At 47.4% G+C, this 15,559-nt stretch overlaps 1 protein-coding gene across 3 annotated transcripts in view; it reads left to right on the top strand.

Annotated features, from left to right (window-relative positions):
- Positions 1–10,503: 10,503 nt before the first annotated feature.
- AHCYL1 (adenosylhomocysteinase like 1) overlaps positions 10,504–15,559 on the top strand; it is a 41,216-nt gene continuing 36,160 nt past the window's right edge. Inside the window, exon 1 of one of the 3 annotated variants that reach the window (XM_040232099.1) lies at positions 10,504–10,893. In XM_040232099.1, coding sequence (XP_040088033.1) covers positions 10,774–10,893 — 120 coding nt within the window. In that variant the 5' untranslated portion in view covers positions 10,504–10,773. Of the gene's footprint in view, positions 10,894–10,984; positions 11,507–15,559 lie in introns of those variants that run through there. The other 2 variants (XM_040232098.1, XM_040232097.1) reach the window with 2 other exon arrangements.

Here is a 15,559-nt window from a genome sequence, read left to right as displayed (position 1 = left end):
ACAATGTGTTGGAACAACATTCCATTGTATGAGAGCACCCATACAATGGACTTAGTATTGTCAGCAAGCACTTGGTATTGTCAGTATCCGTGTTTTTATTTTAGCCATTCTAACATGTGTTGTGCTATTTCGTGGAGGTTTTAATACGCATTTTCCTAATGATTAATGATGTTGAACATCATCTCATGTGTTTATTTGCTTTGTTTATCCTCTTTAGCAAAATGTTTAAGTCTTTTACTCATTTTATTGGATCATTTGCCTTCTTATTGTCAAGTAAGAAACATTTGAGAATTCTTTAGATATTTTACACATCTATTGTTGGACATACAATTTGCAAATATTTTCTCCTAGTCTGTAACTTGTCTTTTCATTTTCCTTAATTGCTTCTTTTATAGCAAAAGTTTTTAACTTTGATGAGGTCTACTGTATCCATATTTTCTTTTTGGACCATGCTTTTCTTGTCAAGTCTTAGAGCTCTTTGCCTAACTTCAGGCCATCAAGATTTTCTTCTATTTTTTATCTGAAAGTTTTGTAGTTTTATGTTTATATTTAAGTTCATGATCCATTCTGAGTTAATTTTTATATAAAGTATGAAGTTTGCTTTTCCTCATATGGATGTCCAACTGCTACAACACAGTTTGTTGAAAAAAAAAAAAGCTATCCTTTCTGCAATGAATTGTCTTTGCACCTTTGTAAAATATCCATTGACTGTATTTATGTGTTTACTTCCTAAAGTCTCTATTCTGTTTCACTGATCTATGGGTCTCTTCTGTTGCCAATACCACAGCGTTTTGAATACTGTAGCTATGAAGTAAGTCTCAAAATCAGGCCAAATTTGTATTTCTTTCAAAATTGTTTTAGCTATTCTGGTTCTTTTGCTGTTCTGTATAAATTTTAGAATCAGATTGTGTATCTATCTACCAAAAATCCTCTGAAGTTTTGATTAGAATTTAGTTAAATCTACTTATCAATTTGGAGAGAATTAAATCTATATAGTGAGTCTTCTAATCCCTGAATACGGTAGGTATGTTGCTCCACTATTTAACTCTTGCTCAATTTCTTTCATCAGAGTTTTATCGTTTTTGGCACATAGATTTTATATATCTTTTAAGAGATTTATATGTAAATATTTCATCTTAAGCTATTGGAAATGGTATTGGTTTTAACATTTTTTATTTCCAAATTTTATTTCTAGTATATAAAATATGACTGATTTTTATGTATTGACCTTGCATTCTACAATCTTGTTAAGCTCACTTATTAGTTCTAGGTGATTTTTGTGTGTGTGTATGCAAATTCTTTGCGAAAAGGGACAGTTATATTTCTTCCTTTTCAATTCACGTTCCTTTCATATCCTTTCTAAAATCATAACCAGATTTTTAATTCTGTCAAATGCTTTGTGTGCATCAACTGCTATCATCATGTTGCTTCTTCGCTTTGGGTAGTGGGATGGGCTGGTTAATCAAACATTTAATGTGGCAGCATAACCTGATTGAGAAATTAGTTATCTGGTTTTCTTGGTTGTGGACTCTTCAGAAAAGAATGTGAAGTATTTTTCCCACATCCTCCCAAGACAACAGCTGGGACTTCCAGTCCTAGAGGTCACAGAGGATTAGGGCTAGTTTTCCAACTGGGAAATGGGAGTAACCTTACCTGTGGGGGGCACTGATTTCTGGTACCTGAGAAGAGGGTGGGGGATCATGAGCATGGCAGAAGTTGAGATCCAGCCGGAACACACACAGCCTCCAGCCTCTCAAGATGGGAAAAGCTGATATGAAGATGGCCATGATGGGAGGCAGGAAGAAAGACCCCTAAGTGGTCAGCTGCTGGGAGAGGACTCTGTGAGTGGGCGGCCCAGCAGTCGGACTGGAGAAGCAGTCCGCACAGACAGAAAGCATCAGCATTCAATACCAGGTTCAAGGAACAGAGTCACCAAGGCTGTCTCCACTGAACGAGGACCAGCTTCCCCAGTCCTACAAGATCAGGCTCTTGGTGTGCTTGTCTGGGGAATTTTTTTTTTTTAACCCAGTGAGCCAACAGATGGCTATCACCCTAACATGATACTAAAATTCTCACCAACTGTAATGGTGCTGGGGACCTGATTAAATAAACTTGGAAAAATAAAGAATATTGGCCTTTCTTTCCTATCCAGTTACATGGGGCTATTCATTCTTTGCTTACATGCAACATCATGAGGAACACTTGTTAAGTCATTCGTGTCCAACTTTTTGCGACCCTATGGACTGTAGCCTGCCAGGCTCTTCTGTCCATGAGATTTCCCAGGCAAGAATACTGGAGTGGGTTGCCACATTATTCCTTAGGATATCTTTCCGATCCGGGGATCGAACCTGCCTCTCCTGCTTGGCAGGTGGATTCTTTACTGTTGAGCCACCTTGGAAGCCCAAGTTGCTAAATTTTTGTCTTCATCCTTGCCAAGAGGTGGCAAGCTTGCTGGGTCAGTCAGCTCATGGATTAAGCTCCTTGGACTAAGGGACCTGTACTGGACCAAGACAGATAAGGGCGAGGGAACCTGGTTCTAGTCCTCACTGTATCACTAATGTATTTTACAGCTCCCAAACAAATTTCTTCAGCCTCTCTGTGCCTCCGTGTTCTGGTCTATACAATTCTCAGAACCAACACACGTTTGCCTCTTGGGAGCCCTCAGCCTGCAGCAAGGGGGGACAAACACACTGGTAAGCTAAATGACACATGCATGGAAGCTGTGAACATCTCAGTACCCTCCCGTGTGCTCCAGTCCAGACTGTGGGCCATGTTCCAGAACAGACTCTTAAGTTCCGCACTCCTATATGTTTGCTTTTGCTGTTCCTTCTATCCAGAATGAATGCCCCTCATTTCTGCCTTTTGAAATCCTACTCAGTCTTTGAGATTCAACAAAAACAACTCTCCTCCACAAGTCTACATCCACTCCTTATGCAGAAAACCATTTTTCTCCTTCTGCAGGCATCATGTGCCTTTGGCTGTGGTCACAGGGAACATTTTACAAGCTCCCTGAAGGCAGAGGCTGAACCTCATTCATCTCTACATCTCCTACAGGACCCAGCCTAGGATTCTGCAAGTTATGGCGAAGCCAAATGTTTGTAGAACTAAATTTGGGACCTGGGCCTAGGCTTGGATGAAATTTTAGGCTATTTCAGGCCCTGAAATGGGTGGGGTAGTGAGGGGAAGGCTGGGGATGGGAGATGAAAGTTCTGAGCAGGAACGTGGCCTGGGCCTTACTCACTGGAAGGGCCTCTCTGCCCTCCTTCTGTCCCTACCCTGCCCCCCATGCCTCCTCGCCCAGCCCCTACAGGAGCAGGGAAACACTGTGTACTTGGGACTCTCCTCGATCAGCTCCTTGGGCCCCTGAGGACCCTCGCCCCACACACACCTCCCCTGGTCTCTGTAAACAAGGCAAAGGCCTGAGCGGGTCTGTAGGAAATGGTTAGGGTCCTACGGAGCCGGGCCAATGTCCACGCGCCTGGATTCTGGCTTGGACCCTCCTCTTCGTTTTGGTCTGAAACGTTGTGTTGACCCTTTGTCCGACTCTGTTTGGAGTGTGGAAGTGACATGAGCTCATGATGGAGGCTGAGAGTCTTTCCTCACTGCTCCAGAATGGGACAAATGCTGAGGGTGGGGATGAGGGAGGTTAACTCTTTTCCTGGGAAGAGGCGAGGCCTTCGTTGGGGAAGGTGGGGCCTCCAACCCCCAAAGGGCTGCCAAGGCAGAGCACCTGTGCATTGTGAAGCAGAAGGGACGTTTTTAACGTCTGGACAGGCAGGCTCAAGGGACAGCCTTGGGAATCCAGGTCTGCCAGAGGGAGGCCTAGGAGGATGAAATGGTTAATGGTTTGTTGAAAAACAGGGAGAGTCCCTCCTCCAGGGGCCCAGCTGGCTGCAAAGCCAGGAGCAGAGGCTCCAAGGGTGATGCAATGGGGCCCGCCCTGCACACCAGAGAGGGTGAGGAAGGCAAGCTCCCACCCAGCAGCAGCCTCCACACAGCAGCTGACCACTTTGTCTCCTCCAGCTCCAACAAACTGGCCACAGGCAGGATCTTTGGAGTGAACGGGGGCAAGACCCTGGCCACTTGAGATTTGGGAAGTTGCAGCTTCCACCTGTCCCACCAGTCTCAGTAGCACCTTTCCAATCAAGGCAGATGCCTCTACTAGCTCCCAGTAGGGTGTCTAATTGACCTGGCAAGGAGCAGGTAGTGGGCAGTGGGTGGGGAGGAGGTACGTGTGACAGGCACAGATAGGCCCTGGTATGCCTGCTCTCTGCACACTGGCACCTCCACCAGCCCACTCTCCATTGCCTTGGGAAAGGATATCTGTCAGGGAGACAGTGTTCTAGAAGCTTCTAAAAGACTCAGGGCAACTGCAAGGGTTGGTAAGTCAATCTGAATTCGGGCTGGACTGCTGTCCTCCTCCCCACCCTGGGTTCTGGCAGCATCTCAGAGACATGGAGAAGATGACTTCTACTTCTAGGAAGGACTCTTCAGGGTGGGGCAAAGGGAGAGAGTAAAGAGGAGGGCTCCTCTCTCAGAAGGAACCCAGATTTGGAACCCAGATTTGGTGACCAAGGCCTGCTATTGACTCTAAGCCCTATGAGGACAGGAAGTGTGTCTGTCTTGCTGACTTTGGGCTCCCTGGCACCTAGCAGAGTTGGCGATCAATAAATAACTGACTGGCAGAGACATGGGCAGAGGCTGAAGGCCAAAGCCAGTGTCACAATTTCTGGAGTCTGCATTTTTGGTAAACTCCTCACCATAAACACACAAACAGAGAAAAGTACACAAAGCAGCACAAGAATCATCAGAACAGACTCCTTGAACATTGTTTACAATTACTGGATGACTTCTCAGCCTTAATTTTTATGAGCTTCAGCTCTAGAAACTGAAAAAAGATATATCAGACTCTCTGCTCCAACCTAGAAAAAAGTACCTGTGGAAGTCTGGAGAGGCTGCTAGACACACAGTAGCCAGACCCGGAGCCAAGTGGAGCCAGAGAAATGACAGCTGCTCTCGGCTGGAGCAGGTCCGGCCCTCCTATTCAAGGAAGTACAATCCCAGTGTAAACAAGTCCTCAGGATCAGCAGCAACAGTCCTTTTCTGCAGCCAGCAGGTTTCTGTTTATTCCTATCATTCTGGGAAGCAGGGCACAGAGAGAGTTCCAAATTCTCAACAGTAACTCCATTCCCATCCAGATTTCTAGCCTGGATCCACATCTTAATAACTGACATTTGCACAATACATGCAACTTGTTCAAAGCTCTTTGATATTTATTATTTTGCCGGACTGGGTCATCACAAGCCCTAGATGGAGAGCTATCATCCTGCTTTGCATGAGGAAACGGAGACCAGGAAAAATACAGGATTCCAGTGGCCAACTTGGTAGTCGAGTCAAGACTGGAGGCCACACCTCCAGTCTGCCTGGATGCCCAGCTTCCTTGCTCACCATGCAGCCTCCACATGAGTCAGCCCTCGTGAGTTCCAGGCAGTGGACCTCACATGCCCTTACGGCCAAAGTGTGACTTCTCCCAGGCCCTGTTTACAGCCAGGACAATTGACCCCACTGCTTAACATTTTTCCTCCTTCTCTCCAGCAGGACCTGGTGCTGTGACCCTGGCTTGTCGGCTTTGCTTGAAAGCCATTCCCATACTGTTCCTACCCTGACACACACTCTGTTTACATTGCACTGAGTTGGAAAGAACTCTAAGAACAAGAGGATAACAGTTAAGCAAACTCCTATGGCAATATGACGGCACCCTTGGGAAGCACTGACAATGATAAGTATGTAAACAATCTCAGTATGTGGTAATGTGTTTTTGAAATACTATAATTTGACCAAAACGGAATGACATGTACATACCGATCACAGGTATGCAAAAGCGCACTTCTGCAAACTGAGAAGAACTGCAAGTGAACTTATGGAGAGCTAGAGATTTTCATCTTCATAGGTTTATCTTTCCTCTAAAGATTATGTTCAAAGTGAGCATAAATAGTAAAGTAAATAATACATATGTGATCATCATAAGCAGAAGAGGAAGAGGAGCCTTTCTCCTTGGCCTTAGTCCTCGGAGACTCTTCCCAACAGGGCCGGCATTGCAGAGAAGAGCAGGAAGGAGGCGAGAAGAGGGAAACAGAGAACTGAGGGAAGTAGGAGAAAGGCCCACCAGGGGAGCCAGTGCCCAGAGCCACAGAGGTACAGCCAGCAGTCTTGCCCCGGGTGTCCCCGCAGGGCCAGCAGGGCAGATCAGCAATCCGAAGCCGTGTTCCCAGGGCACCTTTCACATCACTTGTACACCTATGGTGCCTCCCAGGGTTGCACAATCAGGCAGCTCTGGGACAGAAAGAAGATGGCTAAAGTGGGGCCAGTACCACAGGAGGTGAAGGGGCCCTAGGGAGAGCACAGCCCTGCTCTGGAGTGTGCCAGGCCAGCAGGGAGCAGGCAGATGTGAAGGGTGCCACCCTAGGATCGCTGGGGCCTCTGGGATATGTGTGCACTGCACACAAATATAAAACTCAAACGGCTCAAGTTCACTCCTTATCTCAGCAGTCTCTCTACCTGACCTGCTTCTCCTCCTCCTCTCCTCCATCACCACCCACCCACAGCTCACCAGGCTCCTCAGGATCTTGCTCTCACAGGCTCTCATTCCACCCAGCCCTGCCCCTATGCCCCACCCATATTGAAATCTTTACAGTTCTCCTAATATGCCAGGATGCCTCAGGGCCCTGCCTTTTCTCAGGCTGTTCCTTCAGCCTGAGATACCTTCCCTGGCTTATCCAGCTGCTTATCTGTCAAGAGTCAGCTGGAGCAGCATCTTCTGTATAAAGCCTTTCCTGCTCACCCTCCCATCCTCCACCCACCATCACTCCCAGGTAGGGATCAGCACTTCACTTGTCTCTGTGGTCCCAGCATCTAGTACTGCTCTGAGCACATCTTCAGCAGTCATCGTGTGTGTGTATCAGCTGCTCAGTAGTGCCTGACACTTTGTGACTCCATGGACTGTAGCCCATCAGGCTCCTCCATCCATGGGATTCTCCAAGCAAGAATGCTGGAGTGGGTAGCTATTCTTTCTCCAGGGAATCTTCCCAACCTAGGGATCAAACCAGGGTCTCCTGCATTGCAGGCAGATTCTTTACCATCTGAGCCACCAGGGAAGCCCAGCATTCACTGTAGATTTTATGAATTAAAAAAAAAATGAATGCACATGGAGTGTAATTTAGGGGGGCAGACAGGAGAATGAATTTAAGCAGTCCCAGCCCACCTATGGTGGGCTACCATGCTTGTGGTGACAGTATCTCCTAGTTCACCTCTCTCTCCTCAGACTGCTCCCCTCTGATTTCTACACCCTTTGGAGACTACTTCCCTCCACCACACACAACAAGTGCACCTGTCCTTGGGTCCCTGCTATCCTCAAACCTGGGGTCCCCATAGCATCTGCCGTGTCTGTGTGGGTGGTGCAGTTCAGGGGAGTAAGCCCTGACTCACCCACCTGACTCAGCATAGAGGCTCAGTGCAGAGAGCTGGGTGGGTAGGCTGGTAGCCAGACCCAGGGCCAGGTTGGGTAGGATGTTTATTTGTTTCATGCGTAAGCAGTCACAGCCATGGCCTTGTGGGGCCCTCTGGGGGAGGGAGGAGGGAGCGTGCAACGGCTCTCACCAGCGTCATGTCATCACACTCTGACTGGGTGAACACTTTGATCTGCAGCCCATACCTGGCGGATGGGATGGCAACTGCCCATGTCCTCTGCAGAGGGCTGGTTTCCAGGAATGCCCTCGGTGGCTCTCGCCTGACATGAGCCACCTAGGCCTACTGCCTTTCCACCCGGGCAAGGCGTGCTGGGGCCCCACCTTCAGTGCAAGCACTCTGACTCGCCTCGGCCAGCCTCTCCAGCTTCCCTTTGGGCCGGGCACTCAGGTAAGTGAAGTCACATCTGTTGATCTTCCTTCGGCTCAGACTGCAAAGTTACTGCTTTCTCTAGGTCTGGCCCTGTTGTCACCATTGTCCACAGCAGCAGCAGGCAATTCTGTGAGTCTAGTATAAGAGAAAACCTGTTACTTTGGTTCAGGCGGAATAAAAGAGAGGCTGAACTCCAGTCCCCAGCCAGCTCTCTAGCAGCCTGAACATTAACATGCATGGCAGAGCTGGGGCTGACAAAGCTCTCTGACAACAGGAGTTTTAAAAAATCAAATCCAAAAGACACCTATGCTTTTTTCTTTTTTTTCAAATAAGCTAACCTAAGTCACATGCTTTCCTATTCATGGGATATGGAGTTTTCACCTCTGTTCTAGCTGGCTCTGTCTCTGTTCTCTAAGGAGACAGCTCTGATCCCTGGACGCTGCCAACAGTTTGGGCAAACTCACACGATGAAAGCTACTTCAGGCCATATAGCCAAAGAGTCCTGGGTGGGCAGGCATAGCTCCTGGCCCCAGCTGAGAAATAAGAAGAAAAGTGCCAGTCTGGCACCCTTATGGATCAATCTCGTATTCTGCTCCCCAATCTCTTTGTCCCTTCTGCTACACGAATACTTCTGAGAGGGAAGTCGAGGGGCCTGAAAGAGTGGGCATAGGCGGGATTTCCCTGGTGGTCCAGTGGTTAAGACTCTGTGCTTTCACTGTAGGGGGCTTGAGTTTGATTCCTACTCAGGGAACTAAGATCCTACAGGCAGGATGGCACAGCCAGAAAGAAAAAAAATGTATTTACACCATCTGAAACTAACAGAACATTGTAAATCAACTACATTTGAATTTAATTTTTTTTAATTAAAAAAGAGTGGGCAGAGGAGAGAATCCTAAAATGAAGATTTGCAGAAGTGCATCCTTCCAGACCTTCCACAACCTATTTAAAACAGGCAACCTCATGGGGCTGGGCGGTTGGAACATGGGATTCTCTGACTAAGACTTCTGAGGCCCCAGAAGCAAGTATTTCACACTCTTCCCAACATTTTGTAAACCAGTGGGGAAAACGTTACTTCAAGCCACAACTTCTTTCTTCAGAGTTGAGCTGCTGGGTCTCTGAGGTGGGAGGAAGAAGGTGGGATGGGAGGAATTTAGGAAAAGGGCCCTGGGAAGTCTTGAACACTCAGCAGAGTGGAGAGGGATCTGGCTTCCCAGTCAATCACAGAGGGAAGGGTGAGGCGGAGGGATGGGAAGGGAGGAACAGGAGGAAGAGGGATGAGACAGGCAATGGACTAGGGAGCTTTGTGGGGTGGTGGGGCTGATGAGAAGTCCCGGGTGACGAGATGGCCAAAATAACTTTTCAGAACATTTCAGAAATGTGACTTCAAATTGTTTGTGATGTGATGTAACCTCTCCCTTGTGGCCCACAAAACTTCATTAAAAGTTCTGCTACATGTTACAGCATTATTTTTGTGGTTGTTTTGGAATAGGGGTGGGGGTTGAAAGGAGAAGGGACTGTTATCCACATTTGAATTGACAAGAAGGAACTAAAGAAACAGCCACAAAGACCAGAATAGTGACTAAAACTTCAGATGAGGTGGAAAACTAGAGCCAGAGGTAACCTTGAAAATTTCTGTCCCCCCAGTAATTCACAGAAATCGGGGAGGGGGGGAGCATTGGTCTTTCCACAGGACGTGGAAGTTTGACCCAATGTCATTTGAATGTCAAAGGACAAGCAACTTCAGCTGACACTGCCTCACCAGCTGGACTAAACCTTTAGAAACAAAAAACGTATTACACACATCTGTACTATCCAGGGCCTTGGCACAGGGGTAGCACATAGTCAGGCCCAGTAAAAGCATGTGAATAGTTCATGAATGCCCTAGTGCTGCCCTGGAAGCTGGCAGAGCGAAACGCTTGGGGGTGGGGGGATGGAGGGGCACGTCGACTTCTCTTCCTCTCCCCCACCCCTTTTCCTCTCCCACCCTCTTAACCATCTTTAGCCCTATCCCATCAGCCCCGCGACATGAAGAACTAACTTGTAAACAAGCAAGGCGCAGCGGAGACGGTGGTGGAGGAGGTCACAAAGTGTTGCGCAGAAACCACACTGCCCTGGTTCTGTTCTGCCCACTCTTCCGGTGTCAAAGAGGCAAACGCTGCCTCTTGGGAAGGAGATTCTGGTTCAAAGAGCCTGGCCATGGGGCAGTGAGCGAGTGGGCTACCTAGGGCGCCGGAAGCGTCCTAGGACTGGCTGTAGGCTGTGTTGTGTAAGGCTTTGGTAATCGTTCCCAAGCATCCCTACACCCTTCTGAGGCCTCCCCTGGCATCCCGCAGTCCAAACGCCCTCCAGCACCGCGGCAACCTTGCAGGAACCGCGCGCTGCTCGCAAGGTAATGGCGCCACCTGGCGGCATACAAGGGTGCGGCTCACCCCTGGAGCTTCCCTTCACCCGCGAACGAGGAAGAAAAGGTGGCTTCAGCGGCCCAGTGCAGCGTGGTGACGTCATGACAGAGCGCCGTTCTCCCCGCCTCTCCCCCCGCCCGCTGGGAGCTGCCAGTACTCGACGTGGCGTCACCGCCCTCTACCCTTACTTTGCGTCCGTGTTTGCGTGCGGCGGAGGTGGCGGCGCGGGCCGGTCGGAGCTCCGCGTTGCTGCCTCTGGTGCTCCCGTCGCCGCTGTCGCTGTCCGGCTGTCCTGGACCGTGGAGCAGAGGAGGCGCGGGCCACAGCACCTCAGCACCCGACGCGGCTTGGCGCGGGGCCCGGCGGGAGGGTGGGCGAGCGCGTGTCGGAGGGCGCCGCGCGGGCAGGCGGGCGGGCGCCCGTGAGGGAAGGAGGCGGGGGCGGCGGGTCAGCCGCGGGCCCGGCCGGCCGGGGGATGTCGATGCCTGACGCGATGCCGCTGCCCGGTGTCGGGGAGGAGCTGAAGCAGGCCAAGGAGATTGAGGACGCCGAGAAATACTCCTTCATGGCCACCGTCACCAAGGCGCCCAAGAAGGTGCGGGGGCTCTGGGTGGCGGCGGGGGTCCGGGTGGGGGCCTCGAGGAAGGGGCGCGAGCCAGCCCGGGCCCCGGGCTCCAGCTAGTTTGGGACTTAAGGGGCGAGGTTTCAGGGAACCAGGACTACGGAGGTGGTGTGAGGGGTGGAGAGTGAGCGGCCCCAGGCCTGTCCCAAGCTGGAAAGGCCGACCCTGACCTCACTTTCCTTTGTCCCTCGGCCCAAGTCCTCCGGGATCTTTTCGAAACCCGGCAGGGCCAGGCCTTAAATTTGCGGCTGACTTATCCTAAATGAAGGGCCTCAGAGACGGGAGTGGGAGAGAGGTGAGCGAAGTCTGCTGACCCCAGTGACCAGCCCCAGGGGATGAGGGTGTACGGGAACTCTCCCCTCAGGTGAGCGGGTAAATCTGATAGTGCTTCTTTGGGAGCAGTGGCCAGCTTATCCAACAACTGCGTGTGATCTTGGAGGCAAGATGGGGAAAAAAAAAATGCGTGGAGCTAGCTAGCTCTTTTATGCAGGTGAAAAGCATGAGGGCAGCATGAAATTGAAGACTAATTTTCATCTTCTGTGGTCGTCTGGTTGCTTCGACACATGTAAGAAATTAACATTTGGAGGTTGGTGACAGCAGACACTGTCATGGATACAGGTTGATCGTAGAGTCGTGTGAATAGATCACTTCAGCATCCCTTGAGAAAGGAGCTTGGGTGGGTTGGAGGGGTGGGTGGTGAGGAGCGATTGCTCATTCTTTACTGCACTTACTGAGGCAGAACAGGTTTAGTCTGTTATGCTGTGGGCTGAGCTCAAAGAACATCCTTCTAATTCTTTTATTTTGGAAGATTAAATGGCAGCCTTTGGAAGTATTAATCTAACCAGCTCTCTGAGTGGTGGAATTGGGATCCTTGGTGCTTTCTGAGTGTTTGCTGCCAACCACATTTTGATTTTCTACATCACTGGCACCAGTTAACGGAGAACAAGAGAACCTTAGCAGAGAGGTGACCTTTCTGAAACCAGTAAGAACCTGGGTAAATATTTCCGTCCTACATAAAGACAGAGTTTCAAGGCTGTCCGCACCTGCAGTGTTTGATGGGATGCACTGCTGGTGTAAGCTGCACAAAGCAAGATTTGTAGATAGTGACAGTCCTTCAGGCTGTGGGAGAGATGATTTGTTTGTTTGTTTTTTCTTTTAAGGAAATTAACCTGCCACTCCAGAAATCTAATACAGGATGGAAAAGATAGGTCACCATTGTGTGCTGTAGCTCTGTCTTCCATAAAATTTAGATCTTACCCAACAGAATGCCTTATAAAACCTTGCAGAAGATCCCTTGATTCTAAGAAGTCTGATTAATCTTATTTTTAGTGCTCTCAGTTCAGCTGACTGCTTTGTTGGAGCAGTAACCCTTTGTAATCTGCACTGCTGCTAAGTCACTGCAGTTGTGTCCGACTCTGTGCGACCCCATAGACGGCAGCCCACCAGGCTCCCCCGTCCCTGGGATTCTCCAGGCAAGAACGCTGGAGTGGGTTGCCATTTCCTTCTCCAATGCGTGAAAGTGAAAAGTGAAAGTGAAGTCGCTCAGTCGTGTCTGACTCTTAGTGACCTCATGGACTACAGCCCACCAGGCTCCTCTGTCCATGGGATTTTCCAGGCAAGAGTCCTGGAGTGGGTGCCACTGCCTTCTCCATTGCAAGCTGCACTAGGTGGAGACAAAGTGTACATAAGCAGAATGTGTAAGGGCAGTACTTGTGATGAGTTAGGGAGAAGAATGGGAACACCCTGGTACCCTCATTCCCCGAACTCTTCCTCTCCGCATAGCCTTTTGTTGGCCTAGTGGCTTCAGGGATTAGGCCTCTTTATTCTTACTTGCCTCTATTTTAGTAAGGTTTTATTCCTGCAGGTGCCACTAGTAATAAAACAAAAGTTTGTATTGTAAACTGTAAATTCCATAAAGGCGTAAACGCATGCTCACCATTGTATCCATTGTGTCCCAGCTCTGTACCAAGCATATAGTAGGTATTCAAATAGTAATTGCCCATCTGGGTGGCTAACTGGTAATTGAGATGTCTGTATGGCTGCCTACTAGGAATAAATAACTCTTTCCCCCCTTTTCTTCCAAGGAGGAATGTTACTAATGTGTATCACTGTCAGGCCAAGTACTAATGATTTTAGAGATTCATATTCCATTAGCTCAAAGGAGTGGTCTCTGCCAGGAATGTGGGAAGACCCTGTTGTAAGTCTCCATTTGCTGGTAAATGTACCCCTGTGTTTCTTATTAATCTTGCTCTTTCTGAGCTTTGTTGTTTAGTGTTTGCACAGCACTTTCTATTAAAGTGCTTTATGATGACTAATTACCCTTCCCCTAGTGATGATAAAAAAGGCCTTTATTTAGTTAATGGGTTCGTTGAGGACTAGTCAAGGTCACAGCAAGTCCTAAGTAAACTGTTTTTTCATCACTTTAGCTGAACTGGACATTATGACTTAGGTCACTTTTGTACTTCTGCCATGTGTTGATAATGTGAGAAAGCATGAGCAAAGTAAGAGAAAAAATTTTATCTTGGCATGCATTGAATGGTGTGAGAAAAGGCCTCTTCAAATAGTGCTGTCCTTTGCCTGTGAGAATTCAGCATGGCTCTCGACCAGCTAATCCTTGGATCATTCTAAGCCTGAGGCCCCTTGGGAAATGAGGACATTTCTGGTGCCAGCCAGAGGCTATAGGTTACTTCAGGGTGACCCTGATGGTCCTCAGTCAGATCAGATTCCTGTGTAACTTGTGAAGTTTTATTCACTTTGGGGAAGTTTGGGTGTCCTTCCATTAAGTGCATAAATAGCAAGATTCTAAAACTAATCACAAGTTACTCCTTTTTGTATGCCGTGAGAGCTACCACAGTACTATGTAGATAATATGACTCCACGGTCCTATTCAAAGCTTGATCTGAGTATCAGAAAGCCAGCTAAATGGGTCCCAACTCGAGCAAATGAGCTTCTGTGCCTCAGTTTCCTTATCTGCCAAATCAGTGCTTTGTTTTTAGAACATGTGCAGGTAGGTATATGTTGGGAGTAAGCAAAAATGATTTTTAAAAAGAAATATATTAGTATACTTATACTCTTTGTCTTTAATGAGCATTTGAAATGACTTACAACACAGGACACATACAATATAAATGAGGAGCCCAAACTATAGAAAAAAGGGAAAAAAATGTTGTTAACCCTGAGGGCTAAGACAGTTGATGAGGCTGGCTGATCATCACATGCACCCCTAAGCTTCCTAGGAGCTGGAGAATGAATCAGAATTACAGTCTCATTAGCAGACATGGGAAATAATCTATACCAATTCCTCAGGGAGGCAACTTCTGCTGACACTTAAGTTCTAAAGGATATTTTCATGTGATAGTATTAATAGCTATAGTATGATTCGTGTGTGAAGTCTTGTTCACCAGCTGTCACTGGTGATTTCAGATAGAATTGCCAGGAAAATTTGGGTGAGAAAAGGAAACCTTGAGTTGTAAGGTCCTTATACATTGTATCACAGCTGAAGAGGATCCTTGTTTAATGTTGGCAGTGATCAGTCAAACAGAACAAGTCAGCCAGTTCTCCAGTTCTCCATCTTCGCTGGGTATTCATCTCTCTTTTTCTGCTACTTTGTGTTGCAGTGGTAATATTTGTCCTTGGGCCTTTGGAAATTAAGATCGTGTCAAATTGGTTTTGTTTTTTTTTTTAATTTCCCCCCATAGTGTAAACCCAAGTTTGTTGATGAAGCCTCCTGAGATAGACATGTTTCTTTGGAAGGCCTGTCAGAACACCTGTACTTCTGAATGTATAGAGTGACTCTCTAGAGTGAAACATTAGGCATTTGACTAGGATCTATACAGTCAAACCTTACCATCAACATAGTGAGGAAGAAGAGAAAAAGAACACAACAGAACTACTTTTGCTTGTAGGATATTCTTTGTGGGATGTATTTGAATAAACCATATGTGGAACTAATTCATCAGAAGGGTCAGCTGAGACTTAAGGAAGCATACCAGATAGAGACCCAGTAAGTAATGCTTAGACATTTAACCTATTAGGTGAAATCCAGGATGATTTTTTTTTTTTAATCAGGATTTTGTTGTGGCTAATTCTTGGTGCAGTTTTATAAAATTCACACCAGCACTACTTAGATTCACTGAGAAGTGATCTGATAGATTGGCATTTTCTATCCTCTCCACATCATTAGTGTCTGTTACTTCTCCTTAGAATGACCACTGTTTTAGTGCCAGTCTTTGAACAGGAGTCAGAGGTGTAAGAAGATCCTATCTCTTTTAGATTTCTCTACAGATACTGATTACCTCTCTTTTTCTTACTGGATTCTGTTCAGTTTGTCAGGTGTAGTTTTCATGTTACTTTGTTGTAAGTTCCTTTAGATTTTTAGCTTGTAACAGAAATCTGTTCATTGTCTACATTCCTTGCTGTCAGTATTATAAATCTGTACCTTTTATTTCTTGAGGAGGGTGTCCTCTAGCTCCAGTGTGTTACCCAGTATAATATTCTTGTAAAATTGTTTGTAAAAGATATTTTGATACATAGAATCATGTCGATCTTCAGTTGCCTGTGACTCCTAAAAGTTTATTCCGCCACCTCAAATAGTTATAATCTGTAAATAAACACTATAAAGAAAGGCCACCCTTATGCT

This window comes from Oryx dammah, unplaced genomic scaffold (genome assembly GCF_014754425.2).
Source record: "Oryx dammah isolate SB20612 unplaced genomic scaffold, SCBI_Odam_1.1 HiC_scaffold_28, whole genome shotgun sequence".
In the NCBI taxonomy this organism is placed as follows: Eukaryota; Metazoa; Chordata; class Mammalia; order Artiodactyla; family Bovidae; genus Oryx; species Oryx dammah.
This window is presented reverse-complemented; position numbering and strand designations above follow the sequence as displayed.